The 18120-nt window shown below is 41.6% G+C and overlaps 1 protein-coding gene across 2 annotated transcripts; it reads left to right on the top strand.

Moving 5' to 3' along the window:
- The first annotated feature begins 5677 nt into the window (after nt 1-5677).
- LOC112617101 (translin) lies at nt 5678-17713 on the top strand. 2 transcript variants are annotated; one of them, XM_025373816.1, is made up of 6 exons: nt 5678-5975; nt 7375-7468; nt 8849-8945; nt 11547-11662; nt 13143-13222; nt 15005-17713. In XM_025373816.1, the coding sequence occupies exons 1-6, from the start codon at nt 5910-5912 to the stop codon at nt 15236-15238; spliced, it is 687 nt and encodes a 228-aa protein (XP_025229601.1). In that variant the 5' UTR covers nt 5678-5909; the 3' UTR covers nt 15239-17713. The 2 variants fall into 2 exon arrangements, with proteins under 2 accessions (XP_025229601.1, XP_025229602.1); XM_025373817.1 differs by lacking the exon at nt 13143-13222.
- Nucleotides 17714-18120: the final 407 nt, after the last annotated feature.

Raw genomic sequence — 18120 nt, 5'->3', positions numbered from 1 at the left:
GGCTGGAGTGCAGTGGCCGGATCTCAGCTCACTGCAAGCTCCGCCTCCCGGGTTTACGCCATTCTCCTGCCTCAGCCTCCCGAATAGCTGGGACTACAGGCGCCCACCACCTCGCCCGGCTAGATTTTTGTATTTTTTTTGTAGAGACGGGGTTTCACCGTGTTAGCCAGGATGGTCTCGATCTCCTGACCTCGTGATCCGCCTGTCTCGGCCTCCCAAAGTGCTGGGATTACAGGCTTGAGCCACCGCGCCCGGCCTGAGTTTTCTAAACTATGATTGCTGAAGCAAAAATTATAATATTGTCTGATGCGGTTATAACTGTATGTAGAGGAAACATTCAACTATTATATTATTAATGGGGGAGAGTAAAGGGACATAGGGAAATAAAGTTTCTATATTTCACTTGAGCTAATAAAATGATAATACCAGTAGACAGTGATAAATTTTGTCTATTTCTCTACACACACACACACCCACCATTTAGAGTAACCACAAAGCTATGCAAAGAGATCTTTTCAAAAACAGTGTAGACAGTGGAATTCTTAAAAATGTTCATAGGAAGGCAGAAAAAGAAAACAGAAATAAAAAACAGAGAACAAACAGCAAAAAACCAAAATGGCAGACTTAAGTGCTAACATATCAATAATAACATCAAATATAAATTGTTTAAATATACCAATTAAAAGACAGAGATTGGTGAGTGAATTTTACAAAAAAGATCCAACTATATCCTATCTGGAAGAAATTCACCTCAAATAAAAAGATACAGGCAATGATATAGGCAGCTTGAAATTTGAAAAAAGATGAAACATATATAATGCAATTAATAAAAGGAAAGCAAGAGTGGCTATAAAAATATCAGATAAAATAGACTTCAGTAGAAAAAAATGATGAGTGACAGAGAGGAACATTATATAATCATAAAAAGTCTATCCACTAAGAAGACATAGTAATCCTAAATGTATATATAGCAAGCAACAGAGTTGCAAATTTGTGAAACAAAAACTGACAGAACTGAGAGGGGAAATAAATCAATGGCCTGGTGCTGTGGCTCATGCCTGTAATCCCAGCACTTTGGGAGGCTGAGGCGGGCGGCTGAGGCAGGTGGATCACAAGGTCAAGAGATCGAGACCATCCTGGCCAACATGGTGAAACCCCATCTCTACTAAAAACACAAAAATTAGCTGGGCGTGGTGGTGCACGCCTGTAGTCCCAGCTACCTGGGAAGCTGAGGTAGGAGCATTGCTTGAACCCAGGAGGTGGAGGTTGCAGTGAGTAGATATTGTGCCATTGCACTCCAGCCTGGCGACAGAGTGAGACGCCGTGTGAAAAAAAAAAAAAAAAAAAAAGAAATATGTAGTGATAGTTAGAGACTCCTCTATTAACAATTGATAGAATAAGGCCAGGTGCAGTGGCTCATGCCTGTAATCCCACCCCTTTGGGAGGCCAGGGCAGGAGAATTGCTTGAGCCCAAGAGTTCAGGACCAGCCTGAGCAACACAGTTAGACTCCATCTCTACCAAAACTAAAAAAAATTTAGCTAGGCAGGATGACACACACCTATAGTTCCAGCTTCTCGGGAGGCTGAGGTGGGAAGATTGCTTGAGCCCAGAAGGTTAAGGCTGCAGTGAGCTGTGATCATGTCATTGCACTCTAGCCTGGGTGACAGAGCAAGACCCTGTCTCTTAAAAAACCAAAGCCAAAACAAAGGCCAGGCGCAGTGGTTCACGCCTATAATCCCAGCACTTTGGGAGGCATAGGCAGGAGGATCCCTTGAGGCCAGGAGTTCAAGACTAGCCTGAGCAACATGACCAGACCCCATGTCTACGAAAAAATTAAAAAAAAATTATCAAAGCATGGTGGTGCACAGCTGTAGTCCCAGCTACTCTAGAAGCTGAGGCAGGAGGATCAATTGAGCTCAGAAGGTCAAGGTTGCAGTGAGCTATCATCACACCACTGTACTTCAGCCTGGGTGATAAAGTAAGACCCTGTCTCTAAAAACAAACAGCAACAACAACAGCAACAGCAACAACATCCTACAGCTAGCATCATAGTTAAGGGTGAGAGACTGGATACTTTGGCTGTAAAGTTGGGAAGAAGGCAAAAATGTCCCCTTTTTCCATTCCTATCCAATATCTTACTGGAAGTTCTATATAATGCATTAGGACAGGAAAAGGAAATAGGAAGTATATAGACTGGGACAGAAGAAATAAAACTATTTGTTCACAGATGAAATGACTGATTCTGTAGAAAATTCCTTAAAAAATTAATAGAACAACTGGACAAATCAGCAGGGCATAGAAGAACTCAATAACACCATCAGCTAAAAGGGCCGAATTGATGCTCCACCCAACAAGAGAGCCTTTCAAGTGTTCGTGGAATATATGCTAAGAGAGACCATATTCTGGAGTATTTAAACAAAATCTTAACTCATTTAAGAGAATTGAATCATAGCTTGTTCTCTGACTATAATAGACTCAAACTAGAAATCAATAACACAATAACAGAAAAATCTCCAAACACTTGAATATTAGGCCATATACTTCCAGATAATCCATTAGAGAGGAAGTCACAAGAGAAATTTAAAAAATACATTGAACCAAATAAAAATGAAATACAACATACCAAAAAAGAGCAGTGCCCAGAGGGAAAGTTCCAGCACTAAAATGCATCCATTAGAAAAGTGGGAAGATCTTAATCTAAGCTCCATCTCAAGAACCTAGAAGAGTAAAATAAAACCAAAACCAGCAGAAAGAAGAAAATAAAGAGCAGAAATTGATGAAGCTGAAACAGAATAGAGGCTGGGTGTGGTGGCTTATGCCTGTAATCCCAGCAGTTTGGGAGGCTGAGGTGAGTGGGTCACCCGAGGTCAGGAGTTCAAGGTGGGCCTGGGCAACATGGTGAAACCCCATCTCTACTAAAAATGCAAAAATCAGTTGGGCACAGTGGTGTGGGCTTGTAATCCCAGCTACTTGGGAGGCTGAGGCAGGAGAATCATTTGAACCCAGGAGGCGGATGTTGCAGTGAACCGAGATCACGTCACTGCACTCCAGCCTGAGCGACAGAATGAGGCTTCATCTCAAAGGAAAAAAAAAAAAAAAAGAAAAGAAAATTAAACAGAGAACTAGTTATTTTAAGAGATCAATAAAGTGGATAAACCTCCAGCAAGATTAACAAAGAGAAACAAAGAGAAAATGAATAAATTTCTCCTATCAGGAATGAAATACAGGGTGGCACTACAGAGCCTGAAAACAACAAACGAATATAAGGAAATACTATAAACAACTCTATTCGAATAAATTTGACTTCTTAGACTAAATGAACCAATTCCTTTAAAAACCACAGCTACCATAGCTCACCCAATATTAAATAGATACTTTCTAGCCTGGGCAACATAGCTAGACCCCATCTCTACCAAAAAAACCAAAAATTAGCTAGGTGTGGTGGCATGTGCCTATAGTCCCAGCTACTGGGTAGGCTGAGGCGGAAGAATCACCTGCTGACAGAGTGAGACCCCATCTCTTAAAGAAAAAGATACTTTGAGTAGCACTATGACTATTAGGAAATTGAATTTGCAATAAAAATTCCCCAAAAGAGAGCTCCAAAGAAGGTTTCACTGGAGAAGCTTTCAGCAGAGAATTCTACCAACTAAAGAACAAACACCAATCTGCATAAGCTCTTCCAGATAATAGGCCAGAAGGGAACACTTTCCAGTTCTTTATGAAGCTAGTACTGGGGGAGGAAAAGCTTTCTCTTTATTATATTTTGTTCAGTTTATGGGGGCCTCCAAAAAAACTATTTATTTGAGGCAGAGTCTCACTCTGTCACCCAGGCTTGAGTGCAGTGGCAGAATCATGGCTCACTGCAGCTGCGGCTTCCTGAGCTCAAGTGATCCTCCCACCTCAGCCTCTGAAGTAGCTGGAACCACAGGCATGCGCTACCATGTTCAGCCAATTTTCAAAAAATTTTTGTAGAGATAGCGGTCTCACTATGTTGCCCAGGCTGGTCTCGAACTCTTGGGCTCAAGTGATCCTCCTCCTTAGCCTCTCAAAGTGGTGGGATTACAGGTGTGAGCCACCATGCCCAGCCAGGGCCTGCAAATTAAACTGACAAAAGACAGATTAACAGAACAGAAAATCAGCATGGGTATATAAGAACTCAACAACACCATCAACTAATAGGGTCTAATTACACTTTTTATAGAACACTCTCAAAAAAGGATTATTTGCATGGATGCTGGAGCTAGCAAAATAAGTAGCTAGCCTACTAAATGGTTAAAATTAGAGGTTTATATCTGGGTGCAGTGGTTGATACCTGTAATCCCAGCATTTTGAAAGGCTGAGGTGGGAGGATTCCTTGAGCCCAGGAGTTCAAGACCAGGCTGGGCAACAGAGTGAGACCGTCTCTACCAAAAAACAAAACAAACAACGACAAACAAAAAATCCACACAAAAAACAAAGAAAGAAAAAAACCAGTTAGTGGCTTATGTGCCTAACTCAGTAGGTAAAAGGGAGAGGTGACGAAAGTTTGTATGAGAACAAATAGGATTCTTTAAGACAGACAAATGGGTTTTGGGAGAACAAACAGGAGCTAAGAAAGGGTTTTTTTTTTTTTTTTTAGACGGAGTCTCTCTGTTGCCCAGGCTATAGTGCAGTGGTGTGATCTTGGCTAACTGCAACCTCTGCCTCCCGGGTTCAAGCGATTCTCCTGCCTCAGCCTCCCGAGTTGCTGGGATTACAGGCGCACACCACCACGCCAGGCTAATTTTTGTATTTTTAGTAGAGACAGGGTTTCACCATATTGATCAGGCTGGTCTCGAACTCCTGACCTCGTGATCTGCCAGCCTCGGCCTCCCAAAGTGCTGGGATTACACGTGTGAGCCACCGCCCCCGGCGGATAATTTTTTTAAAATGTAGGTGCTAGTAGTCTTACTGTCTTCTTCATGGACATGAAATTCTTCTCATATAATGAGAATTAAATATCATCCTTCATATAAAGAGTTTAGAATAACGTCAGCCACAAAGCAAGCAGTAAGTTATCATTTAGATAAGAATCATTCCAATTCATCTGGAGAGTGCAACACACACACATTGTATTTGGGTATGGAATAACTGTTCAAGAACACACACACAGTATTTGTGTATGAAATAACTCTTCAAGAACAAAGGGGAAACAGTTACAGGGCATGGAAGGGGAATTAGGGCAAGGTGTGAGTGGAAAGGGAAACAACCCACCGCCCACGCTTAAAAAATCCGTTTAATTTAAAAATAGGTAATACAGCCATACAGAGAGGACATGAAAATAAAAGATTTACACAGAAAATTTTCGTTCCCAATCCATTCCCTACTCACAGTCCTACATACGTTACTTCTATTTTACTTTTTTTTGGAAATGTAAATGCACTGGCCCCCTACTTTCTCACGAAGGCCGCACTCTCTCTACATTCTTCTTCACCTGTGTTTTTGTGCATACTCTTTCGTTGTGAAATATTTTCCCCCAACTGCTGTAGTGTATGAAATAAATACACACACGTAACCTAAACAACCCCGCTCGCCCACACCACCTACAAGCCCGTCCCCGCCCTCCCTCAGGCCCACGTGCTCCGAGGGCCCCCTTCGCAGGTTGTTTCTGGCGATGCCTGTCTGAAGGCCTCAGACCGAGGCCCCGCCCACTCTCCCCCTCCTCTGCCCTTTGGACGCGCGCCTCGCGGACGGCGCCTCAGGCAGCGCGGCGGACAGCCCGTCCTCCAGCGCGCCGCGGGCCTCGGAGGACCCCAGCGACAGTCGTGGCGTAAGACCGGGGGGACGCGGCGATAGCGGCGGCCGTTGCGATTGATTGCGCTGGTTGCCTCCGGCGTCCACTTCCCTGGCCGCCCTTGCTACACTGGCTGATTGTTGTGCAGCCGGCGCCATGTCTGTGAGCGAGATCTTCGTGGAGCTGCAGGGCTTTTTGGCTGCCGAGCAGGACATCCGAGAGGCGAGCCCCTTCCCTTCCCCATTCCCTTTGCCTTTCCATGCCTAGGTGGGCCACTGCGCCCGACCCTCCTTTGTCGCTCAGTCTCGGGCGGTGGGGACGCCTCCGAGGGTGGGTTGCTTCCCCTCTAGCTTTAGGTTAGGACACTCCCCGCCCCCGCCCCAAATTTTGCCGCTCTGTCCTGATTCCCTGTGTTCGGGTCTCAGCTTCTAAGCATTACCTGCTTCATTTGTGTCAGTTTTCCTTCTTTTCAGCACTTGTTTATATCGAAGGCTCGATTAGCACCTGGTCTTCAGCGAATGAGCATTTCGTGTATTTTTGTTGGTGTCTTAAAAGCACATGTGATCTCCTGCTTAAAACTCTCCTATGGTTTCCTATCCCACACGAGATAAAAAATCAGACCCTCCTGTGGCTCACACGGTCTCTCGTCAATCTCATTTATGCTCTCTGTCTTTGTGTATGATGTTCACTTTACCTCTTCTAGTGCGCTAGATAGCTTCCTGCCTGTTCGCTTTTCCTGGAATTTGCTTATTTCCCGTTCTTTTCGTGATTGTCTCGTATTTATGTCATTGACGTCACAGTCTAAACGATCTATTTCCTGTTATGTTTTCTAGTAGCACCTTAAGTTTTTTAAATGTGTGTAATGTTGATTATTTTAAAAAAATCTTCTCCCCCATTGTATGTTAAACCATCAGAGGGAAAGGATTGTGTGCTCGGTTCCCCAGTATTTACACAGTGCCTCACACATAAGTATGCTCAGTGAATATTTTAAAAATGAATTAGAGGCCGAGAGCGGCGCCTCATGCCTGTAATTCCAGCATTTTGGGAGGCCGAGGCGGGTGGATCACTTGAGGTAAGGAGTTTGAGACCAGCCTGGCCAACATGGCGAAACCCTATCTCTGCAAAAAATACAAAAGAAAATTAACTGGGCATGGTCGCGAACGCCTGTAATCCCAGCTACTTGGGAGGCTGAAGCAGGAGAATTGGTTGAACTCAGGAGGCGGAGGTTGCGGTGAGCTGAGATCGCGCCGTTGCACTCCAGCCTGGGTGACAGAATGAGACTCCGTCTCAAAAAAAAAAAAAAAGAAAAAAGAAAAAAAAGAAGTGTAAATACCCAACTCTTGTATTGCATTTAACTCTTCATTCTGCAAGTTACGTTCACACACATCATCCATTATAATGTCCCAATTGAATCCTTGGGGTGAATGGGTGGCTATTATCCTTTAAAGAGTACCTGAGGAATCTAAGGATTTTTAGTGACTTTTTGAAGTCTTACAGAGGAAATAAGTGGAAAAAAGTCAGGATTCAAACTTGGTTATGATCACATAAACTAATGTGTTTGGTGTGAGTGTATGACAATAATTCTGTTGAGTATCTGATTTTTATTTTTAATTCTCTCTAGGAAATCCGAAAAGTTGTACAGAGTTTAGAACAAACAGCTCGAGAGATTTTAACTCTACTGCAAGGGGTCCATCAGGGTGCTGGGTTTCAGGACAGTAAGTTCTTTGTTTTATACTCAATTATCAGTCTCTTATTTAGAAGAGAGTTTATATCCAGAAGACATTTTATAATGAAAAATGGCTATCATGCTTTATGGTGAGTAAAAATTGAAGAAGGAGGTGATTTGATAATTTTGGTTGATTTTTCTTGCACTACCAGATAGTATGGTTTAAATAGAGATGTTTTCTATTGTGATGGTATTCTACTGATGATAATTACAATTGCTTAACCCATTTCCTGTTTAGAAAAAAAAAGTGCAGCTTTCTGCCAGCACAGTATTCTCAGGATAAGTGGGAAAAGGGTTTATTAATATTTATTTACTTTTTCTCCCGAGACGGAGTTTCGCTCTTGTTGCCCAGGCTGGAGTGCAGTGGCGCCATCTCAGCTCACTGCAGTCTCCGCCTCCCAGGTTCAAGTGATTCTCCTGCTTCAGCCTCCTGAGTAGCTGGTATTACAGGCGCCCGCCATCACGCCCAGCTACTTTTTTTTTTTTTTTTTTTTGTATTTGTGGTAGGGACGGGGTTTCACTCTATTGACCAGGCTGGTCTTGCACTCCTGACCTCAGATGATCCTCCTGCCTCGGCCTCCCAAGGTGCTGGGATTACAGGTGTGAGCCACCGTGCCTGGCCCAAGCGTTTATAACTCTTGTGTTATCTAGTGACTTTTATTTGGCCCTTTTGTGTGTGTGTGTATATGTGTGTGTATGCACCAGTGTGTAGTTGAATCCAGTCTTTCAGGGATTGAATACCTTTTAATATGAGATGAACAGTATAAAATGTTCTCAAATTAATGTGTTTATAGTCAGCCTCTTGAATGAAAGTAAAATATGTCAAGTTTAGACATGGAACCTTCATTGTAAGGTATAGCCAGCACAGCTAAAAGAGCTGAAGTATGTTTTCAGATATAAGAATGATATAATAATGTATTTACACGTGGTAGAGGCAAGTCATTTTTCTTAATGATACGGAGTTGGTCATCCTGATTGTGAATACTTGGTAAAGGCTTTTTTCTGCCAAATATGGGAGGAAGAAGCAATCCAATTTTACGCATCCTCTGAGGAGTGAACAGGAATAGCAGCTGGTGTGCAGCTCCTTAAGGATGACGTTATTTATGACAACCTAACCAATTACCAATGTGTCTCCTAATATATTCCCTTTTGGCAAGTTGTTTATTTTTCAGTATAGCTAATTAGTAGGGAAACTGGGGATGACACTTTTTGAGAACCAGGTTGAAAAGCAGAGATGTGTACATTAGTTGTGAGGTTAAAAAAAAAAGTTTATTAATTTCCAGGTAGATTACTTAGATTATTAAGCAAGAACTGTATTTGAAATTTGGTGAGTTTTTCATTATTACATTTGGTTATCTTTTGTGATTAGTTCCAAAGAGGTGTTTGAAAGCTCGAGAACATTTTGGTACAGTAAAAACACATCTAACATCTTTGAAGACCAAATTTCCTGCTGAACAGTATTACAGGTTTGTAAGAAAAACAGCATTATTTTATGATGTTAAGTAAAAAAAAAGAGAAAAATTATACATACTAAATGATTGCTTGCAACTAGGCAAGCATCCTTCTGTGTAGAAGTAACAAAAAGAGAAAGAACTAAACTGATAATGGTCATGACAAAAATTGGTGATTTTATTTTTTTCTTCTTTTGACTTTCTGAATCTTAAGGAACATGTATTACTTTTGCAGTGAAAAAGCAATTAAAAAGAAAATGTGGTATGAGGGTCAAAAGTGAGAATATCTTTTTGCTGTATTCAAGTTTCTTGTGAAATTGGGTGAACTATAGTTAGTGAAATAATGAGATTAGGTGGCAGTATATATATGGAGTTGAGTTTTATTTTGAAGCTTGAGTTTCACTGCTAAGTAACATAATTAGCTAATATTTTATGCCATGTCTTCTTGTTAAAGTCAACACTGTTGATTTTAAGATACACCATTATTTTATGTTCCAGTAGGGAAGGAAAATTTTGCCAGTCATAAATGTGAAACATGGGCCAGGCGTGGTGGCTCACGCCTGTAATCCCATCACTTTGGGAGGCCAAGGCGGGCAGATCACCTGAGGTCAGGAGTTTGAGACAGCCTGGCCAGCATGGTAAAACTCTGTCTCTACTAAAAATACAAAAATTAGCCCGGTATGGTGGCTCATGCCTGTAACTCCAGCTACTTTGGAGGCTGAGGCAGGAGAATCGCTTGAACCTGGGAGGTGGAGATTGCAGTGAGCCGAGATCACGCCATTGCACTCCAGTCTGGACGACAGAGTGAGACTCCATCTCAAAAAAAAAAAAATTGTGAAACATGGATTGTGAAGTGTCTCCTGGTTTCATAGGTGTTAAACTGGGAAGAACTGCATCTGAATCAAGAATTTCTACTCATTTTAATTTTCTTACTGAAAAAGATGTTCTTGTAAGGCATATATATCAACAGTAAACAGGATGAATATTTTCAGGGGTGGATAGTATAACCTCATGAGAATATTCTTTTAAGGCGGAGATTGATAAACCACTAGTGGCTGTTGCCTCTGGGAGCTAAGAATTGCTTTTGTTTTTTCAAGAGTTAAAAAAAAAGGAAAATGCCCAGATAAGAATACATAACAGTGAAAGTGGCCCACAAAGCCTAAAATATTTACTACTTGGCCCTTTACAGAAAAAATCTGCTGATCCTTGCTGTAAGGCAGGGGTTCCCAACCCCCAGGCCGCGGACTGGTACTGGTCTGTGGCCTGTTGGGAACCGGGATGCATAGAAGGAGGTGAGCGGTGGGTGAGCGAGTGAAGCTTCATCTGTATTTACAGCTACTCTGCATCATTTGCAATACTGCCTGAGCTCCACCTCCTGTCAGACCGGTGGCAGCATTCGATTCTCACAGTAGTGCGAACCCTATTGTGGACTGTGCACACAGGAGATCTAGGTTGTGTGCTCCTTATGAGACTCTTAACGCCTGATGATCTGAAGTGCAACAGTTTCATCCTGAAACCATCTGCCCCGCTTCTGTGGAAAAATTGTCTTACACGAAACTGGTCCCTGGTGCTGAAAAGGTCAGGGACCGCTGTTGTCATAGCTGAAGCACAGAGAGAGAGGTAGGACAGTAGAACGGGTGGGGTATTTAGAGACCATCTTCTCTGGAGGTCACACACACAGGCTGCCCTCTGGCTGGATTTGGTCTTCAGAAGGGTTTGTGTGACCTGCATTGTGTCGAGACCTGTTTTTGAATGTATTGCCACATTTGAAAATCAGGAGGCATTGCGTAAATATCCACAGGTTGTAAAATTTCCTTTTCTTTTTTCAGGCTTCTAGCTCAGTATTCTGTTTTAAGTCCATTTGTTTAGTGATTGCAAACGGTAATTTTGTGAATCAGAATTTTCTTGGTGTCCTGCACTCAAATGAAAATGTAGGAACACGTTGAGGATGATATGTAACTGCAGTTGTCTTCAATCATCAGTTGCAAAGTTTTATTTTTTTCAGAGCAGTATCATTGTTCTTACTGATGAAATTTAGAAAGCACAATTGCTCTTGTCATCTGTAACCTTCAGTTGTTGTTTTTTTTTTTTTTTTTTTGAGATGGAGTCTCTGTCGCTTAGGTTGGAGTGTAGTGGTATGATCTTGCTCACTGCAAACTCTGCCTCCCAGGTTCAAGCGATTCTCCTGCCTCAGCCTCCCGAGTAGCTGGGACTATGGGCATACGCCACCACGCACGGCTAATTTTTGTATTTTTAGTAGAGACGGGGTTTTGCCATGTTGGCCAGGCTGGTCTTGAACTCCTGACCTCAGGTGATCGACCCGCCTCTGCTTCTCAAAGTGCTGGATTACAGGCGTGAGCCATCACACTGGGCGTAAATTTTCATACTCATCAGAATTAGACCATATTTCTCACTGATTAAACTTAAATAATTGTTATAAATTTCAACTTGTAAAATTTATGCTAAATGTCATATTTCTCTTTACATATTGGGGATTTGCATAAGATTTTATTTGAAAAATGATCCCATTTCTAAACCGTTTGAACATGACTATATTAAACCCGTCTTTCTGAAGGTCCCTAACCTTGGAGGCTAAATTTGCGTATTTTCCTGCAGATTTCATGAGCACTGGAGGTTTGTGTTGCAGCGCTTGGTCTTCTTGGCAGCATTTGTTGTGTATTTGGAAACAGAAACACTAGTGACTCGAGAAGCGGTTACAGAAATTCTTGGCAGTAAGTGTCTTTATTAGTGGGATCTGCAGAATCAGGCACGCTTGCTTAGTTTTTGGTGGAAAGGGTGGTTGTACTTTGTTTCTTAAAACAAATAAGAATTAGCCAGAAACCACTTGTACTTGTAGCTTGGTATCTGAGGATGATGGGTTCCAGAGCTCTCCCAATACCCAAATCTGAGGATGTTCAAGTCCCTTATATAGCTGGTGTAGTATTTGCATGTAACCTATACACATCCTCCCACGTACTTTAAATCATCTCTAGGTTTCTTAACATATCTAATACAGTGTAAGTGCTATGTAAATATATATATACATATATATATTTTGAGATAGAATCTCACTGTCGCCAAGGCTGGAGTGCAGTGGCATAATCTCAGCTCACTGCAACCTCCACCTCCCAGGTTCAAGCAGTTCTGCCTCAGCCTCCTGAGTAGCTGGGATTACAGGTGCCTGCCACTACGCCCAGCTAATTTTTTTTTTTCCCCCAAAATGAAGTTTTGCTTTTGTTGCCCAGCTGTAGTGCAGTGGCACAATCTCGGCTCACCACAACCTCCACCTCCTGGGTTCAAGCAATTTTCCTACCTTAGCCTCCTGAGTAGCTGGAATTACAGGCATGTACCACCACACCTGGGTAATTTTGTATTTTTAGTAGAGATGGGGTTTCTCCGTGTTGGTCAGGCTGATCTTGAACTCCTGACCTCAGGTGATCCACCCCCCTCAGCCTCCCAAAATGCTGGGATTACAGGTGTGAGCCACCACGCCCAGCCAGTTTTTTGTATTTTTTTAGTAGAGATGGGGTTTCACTGTGTTGGCCAGGCTGGTCTTGAACTCCTGACCTTGTGATTCGCCTGCCTTGGCATCCCAAAGTGTTGGGATTACAGGCATGAGCCCTCCGCACCTGGCCTTTTCCCAAATATTTTTGATCCACAGTTAGTGCAGAGGGCCGACTATATTTGGAAAAACAAAAGCTAAAAATAACAACGGCAAACTTATTTGTACTTGCTTTAGTTTTTAAAATTGAATTTTTAAAACTTTCAAGCCTACAGAAAAATGGAAAGAATAGTAAAATGAATACCTGTTTACACGCCACTTAGATTTACCACTTGTTAACATTTTGCTACATCTGCTTAATCTTCTCATTTTGTGTGTGTCTCTGTCAGCCATTTGATAGTTGCAAATATCGTAACTCCTTTCTTAAATGCTTTATCATGCACTTTTCTAACAGGAAGTATGTTCTCTGACACAACTCGATACCATTTTTGATAGTATTACTTTTTGAGGGAAGACTGAATTGAATTTTGCTTAAGAACTCAAAAAATCCACAGTGAGGTTTAGTTGCCAAGGGTGTGAATATATTAAAAAGCCAGTTTTTAAAAGATTCATCCTTTCTTCACTTACTTTGGGAGAAATTATGTGTATATTTTTATATCTGAGGCTTGACTTGGATTCACAGCATGACTTTATTTTCATGTGTTTTTTAGTTGAGCCAGATCGGGAGAAAGGTTTTCATCTGGATGTAGAAGATTATCTCTCAGGAGTTCTAATTCTTGCCAGTGAACTGGTAAGCTCAGTAACTTGCTGGTTGCTTTTTTGATCTTTCTGCTTCACTGTCAGTTTTTAAAATGGGTACCAAAATTCAGAACGTCTTAATTCTTTTCTAAGCCATCTCTCAGTCACCAGGTAGTCACTGACTGGCACTGTATGTGTTACAGTTTCCTAGGCATCAGAGAAAAGCCAGATCAAATGATGAGTGCATACTTACTGAGTTAAGAATTTTCAACAGATGATAAGACCTCTTCCTTTTAGGGTAGTGGCAAAACATCTATTCCTGGTAACTGTTAATTCATGTAATTGTTTTGGAGACTCATTTGTCTATATAACCATATAAGTTATTCTTATTCTTTATTCCTTTAATCACTATCTAGGGAAATTGCCTTGTAAAAGTCTAAAGAAAAAAAAACTGTCAGTAGCAAAATTGAGTAGTTGTGGTAGAGACTGTGCCAGTCTGCAGAGGTGAAAATATTTACTTCTGGCTCGTTAAGAAAAAGTTTGCTTGTCCTTGTTCCAGAGGAAAGCAGTCCAGGGCTGCTCTGATGATTCCTTGATCTTTGGCCCTAGATTCTTCTAGCTTCAGCTTCTTTCTTACGTTCCAGAACTGTTGCTCTAGTCACATCTTCACTCTAGCCAGCAGTAGGAGGAAATAGGAAAAAGGATATGCCCTCTCGCTTTGAGGACATTTCTTTCAAGTTGTACACACAACTTCTATTAACATTCTGGTGCCTTGCCTGCAGGGGAGGCAGAAATGGAGTCTATTGGAGTGGGTATGTGTGCATTGAAAACCTGAGGAAGATGGTGAGAATGGATAATGGAGTCCAGTTACAGGCTGTACCACTTGTCTGGCTTTTTCGAGACACCTGACCAGTGAACATGAAGCATCTTGTTAGTATTAGTTGTTAAGTGGAAGGTGTCTTTAGGACCATACATGTTGGGGCCAGGTGCGGTGGCTTACACTTGTAATCCTGGCAGGTTTGGAGGCCCAGGTGGGAGGATCCCTTGAGGTCAGGAGTTCCACACCAGCCTAAGCAACAGAACAAGACCCCTTCTTGATTTATATTAAAAACAACAACAGCAGCAACAACAACAAACTCTTTATGTGAGACCAAAAAACCCGTATGTTGAGAATGCACTAAAGGGGTGGTGTAGGTAAACCTGGGAAAGTGGAGAGGATTTACAGAAAGGGGAATCTTTTTTATTATTTTAATATGTTTTGAAAAGCCAGTCAAATGGAGCAGTGAGGGGTTGTATACTGACACTGAGAAGGGGAGTCTTGAGTTGGGTCTTGAAATCAATCTTAGTTCTCCTTCAAGATAGGGTTACACTGACGTAATTTTAGATTCTTATCCCAAGTCTGCTTTACTTGATTCTAGGTGATTAGAGTTGCAGCTTAGTAGGTGGGCTCTAGAAATGTGATCATTTGGCCAAGGTTGGAAGAGATAGTGGAGCTGCTGTGATTACTTTGTGGTTTATTTCTTCGTTATGAAAGCAGATGAGCTGTAAAGATGCTTGTGTATGTAATGGAACACTTTATGATGCAATAGCCAGTTTAAGAAATTAGAGAAATTTTAGATGTTAGTAATACTACATTTTACTTGGCAGAAATGGTCTCATTTTCAGTGGGATTCTTTTCGGAGAAGCTCCTGTCTTGTCTGTACTTGCATGTGCCCTGAGATAGAACATGAGCATAGCTGTCTAGACCTGCGGTTCTTGTGGCTTTGATTCAGAAGAAGATGCACTGAGGAGCAGCATGTTGTAACAAGCCCCTGATTTCTCTTTCCTGGTACAGTCAAGGCTGTCTGTCAACAGCGTGACTGCTGGAGACTACTCCCGACCCCTGCACATCTCCACCTTCATCAACGAGCTGGATTCCGGCTTCCGCCTTCTCAACCTGAAAAATGACTCCCTGAGGAAGCGCTACGACGGATTGAAATACGACGTGAAGAAAGTGGAGGAGGTGGTCTATGATCTCTCCATCCGGGGCTTCAACAAGGAGACGGCAGCAGCTTGTGTTGAAAAATAGGAGGCTCTCCTTGCTCCTGGCCTTGCTGACCTCAGCGGTTGCCAGGAAGGGGTGAGCACAGAGTGCCTCTTACGGTAGTTAGGATGCCCAGTTGCTAAACACTGCGCTTTATTTTCTTAACCAGTTGTGGTGTGAGTATCAGAATTGAAACACTTTTTTGGGGGTAAAAAATAATAGCCTTTCCATGGACAGAATTTTCTTTGTTGTTTCAGTGAATTTGCTCTGTAATTCAGTGTATTTCAGTTCCGTCAAAAAGTGTAAATGTTAGTTTCTTGGTAAAGTCCTTTTCTTGCTTACCTTGACTGTTGATGTACTGATTGAGAAGTTCATTGTCTCGTTTGTGATTCTTCCAGATGTGATGCTTGATATTTTCTATATGCGAGTTAGCCATCCACACCCAGGCATAGCCTGGATACAGTATTAAAATAGATGATTAAAAAGATGGTTGCCAAGCAAGGAAAACTTATTTTATATTTTCCCTTCCTTATTTTAAGCATTGTGAGTAAATCAGATGTTGAATTCTTTTGCCAAGGGAATTATAGCCCCAGGTTCTCTCTCACTGCCATCAAAATATACAAGATTAAACTGCAAAGTCAAGCTCAGCAGATTATTCTGGAAAGTTTTTGTATTAAGGGATTTAGTGACATCATTTGGTTCTCCCCCATGCAGGGAGTAGGGCTTAGTGTTTTAAAACACCTCTGCTTTCTCATGTTGCCTTAATATTCTGCTGTTGCAGCAATTAAAAATTGTCTTCACGTACATTTGGAACTAACACGTGATATGATATATTCCTAAACTATGAAACCTTTTTTCTAGTAGTCAGCTAGATCATTTGATCTGGGAGTATAAAACCACCCACATAGGTTAATAAGCAAAATCCTGACTATTATGTTGTTAGAGAAAAATGCTTTGCTTTGTCTGGAAGAAAGATAAAATAGTGAATTATAAATAAATCAGGCCGGGCGTGGTGGCTCACACCTGTAATCCCAGCACACTGGGAGGCCGAGGCAGGGGGATTGCTTGAGCTCAGGAGTTTGAGACCAGCCTGGGCGACGAAGTGAGACTCCATCTCTATATAAAAACATGAAAGCACACACAAAATAAATCAGTGGGATTTGGTAATATGTTTTAGAGTAAGAAATTTCAGGTTGTTGGTGACTGTCAGGTTTTAAATGTACAGTTTGGGGCAAGTCATGTAAATACTGTTGGTGGTCTTCAATTTTCAGGTAGTACTAAGAGTATGTGCTAGGAAACTCTTGCTGTCAAATTGAGATGATTAAAATGGTGACTTAATCCATAGTTACTTTGCACTCACTGAAAGGAAAGTGCTTTCCAGAATAATACAAAGTATCTAAAAGTGTCACCTTTTCTGGCCTGATCAACCTGATCAACAATTTGGGCTTCCTGTTTGTATGAGGGGCTATTTGGCATACTCTTCACAGCTTTTATCAGTACAAGTTAAAGGCTGACTACATTTTTTCATCACGAGAAAAGCAGTTGAAATGAGGCATGAGTTACTGTGCATTGGGATTTTAGAACAATTTTCTTGACAGCTCTTTTGTGAAGTTAGGTTCTTAAAAGTGCCCATGATGGTCACTTAAAATGTGCATTAATAGCACTGCCAGGATCAAGCATGAAAGACTTTTAAATTAGATCATCACACATAAGGCAGTAAGTTTGATAATAGGTTTTTTTTTTTTTTTTTTTTTTAACCTCTTTAAGTATTGATTCTGCTTGAGAATATTGAAGTACTTGCCAGAAGTTGTGGATTTCAGTTTTAACAAATGCAATTTAAGTGGAGAAGCACACTCTGGTCTTGGAATTCCATTTGAGGATTTAGAAGTGTCATGTTTATACTTACTCAGTTGTGTTTGTTGCTGGCTTGTTGTAAAGCAATAAAAATTTTTTGGTCTTTTTGTAAGTGAGTGTGCTGCTGTAAGAAATCTCCCATGTGCATAACAAATTCTGAATATTTTTTGAGGCTAAAGAAGACCGGGGTGACAAGCACATACTGCTGTGTAATGGTTACAGTAACCAAAAGACACTAGCCGCTCAGAGTTCTATATTGTAAAGTGCAGATAACATTTGTGTGTTATACCTTGATTGGGGAATTAAAAGTCATTTGACTGAAGATGTTGAGAAACCTGGGCTCTGGTGTGAGTATACCAGAATTACTTTTTTCAATTGTAGAAAATCAAGCAGGTTAGAGAAAATAGAGACGAATTAGGAGACACTGTCTTACGGATTCATTTATAAGAAGATAACCAGCCATATACACGTGGGGATATTTGCCGTGTCTTAAACTTGAATAATAATATGGGCAATGCTTAAGGGAGTTTAATAGAGAAGGAAAGCTTTGGCAGTGTTTTGAGACCTTAAGTGGCTAAAGAGATGAGACAAACATGCAGGTTGCTACTGGCATAGTTTCATAATTGTGTACTCAGAAATTAAAGTTTGCTTGTTTCTCGGTCTGGATTAAACTGTTTGTCCTCCTTTTCAGATAGAGCATCACAGTCAGGGCTGACACCCAAAATAAGACTTTCCCTGAGCCTGAATTTGTTTTTTTTTTTAGTATCTACTGTAATAAGCATCAAACAAACAAACAAAAATAAACAGTGTCCCTTCCCCTGGACAACAACAACAATAACAAACATTTAAAGGCGGTAAAATTTCCAGGACTGGTTGGTTGAATGAGTGGGCTGAGTGCGGGTAGTGGGACGAGACGAGACGGGAAGGGGAGGAATCTAGCATCGCTGCCGGGTTTCTGGCCCAGGTTTGGTGCCATTCACTGAGGTGAGGAGTGTAGGAAGATCGCGTGTCTGGAGCGGGCTGGGCAGCTGATGCATTTGCTTTTGGATGTGTTGGGTTTATGACACTGGAGC

This window comes from Theropithecus gelada, unplaced genomic scaffold (assembly GCF_003255815.1).
Source record: "Theropithecus gelada isolate Dixy unplaced genomic scaffold, Tgel_1.0 HiC_scaffold_15883, whole genome shotgun sequence".
In the NCBI taxonomy this organism is placed as follows: Eukaryota; Metazoa; Chordata; class Mammalia; order Primates; family Cercopithecidae; genus Theropithecus; species Theropithecus gelada.
This window is presented reverse-complemented; position numbering and strand designations above follow the sequence as displayed.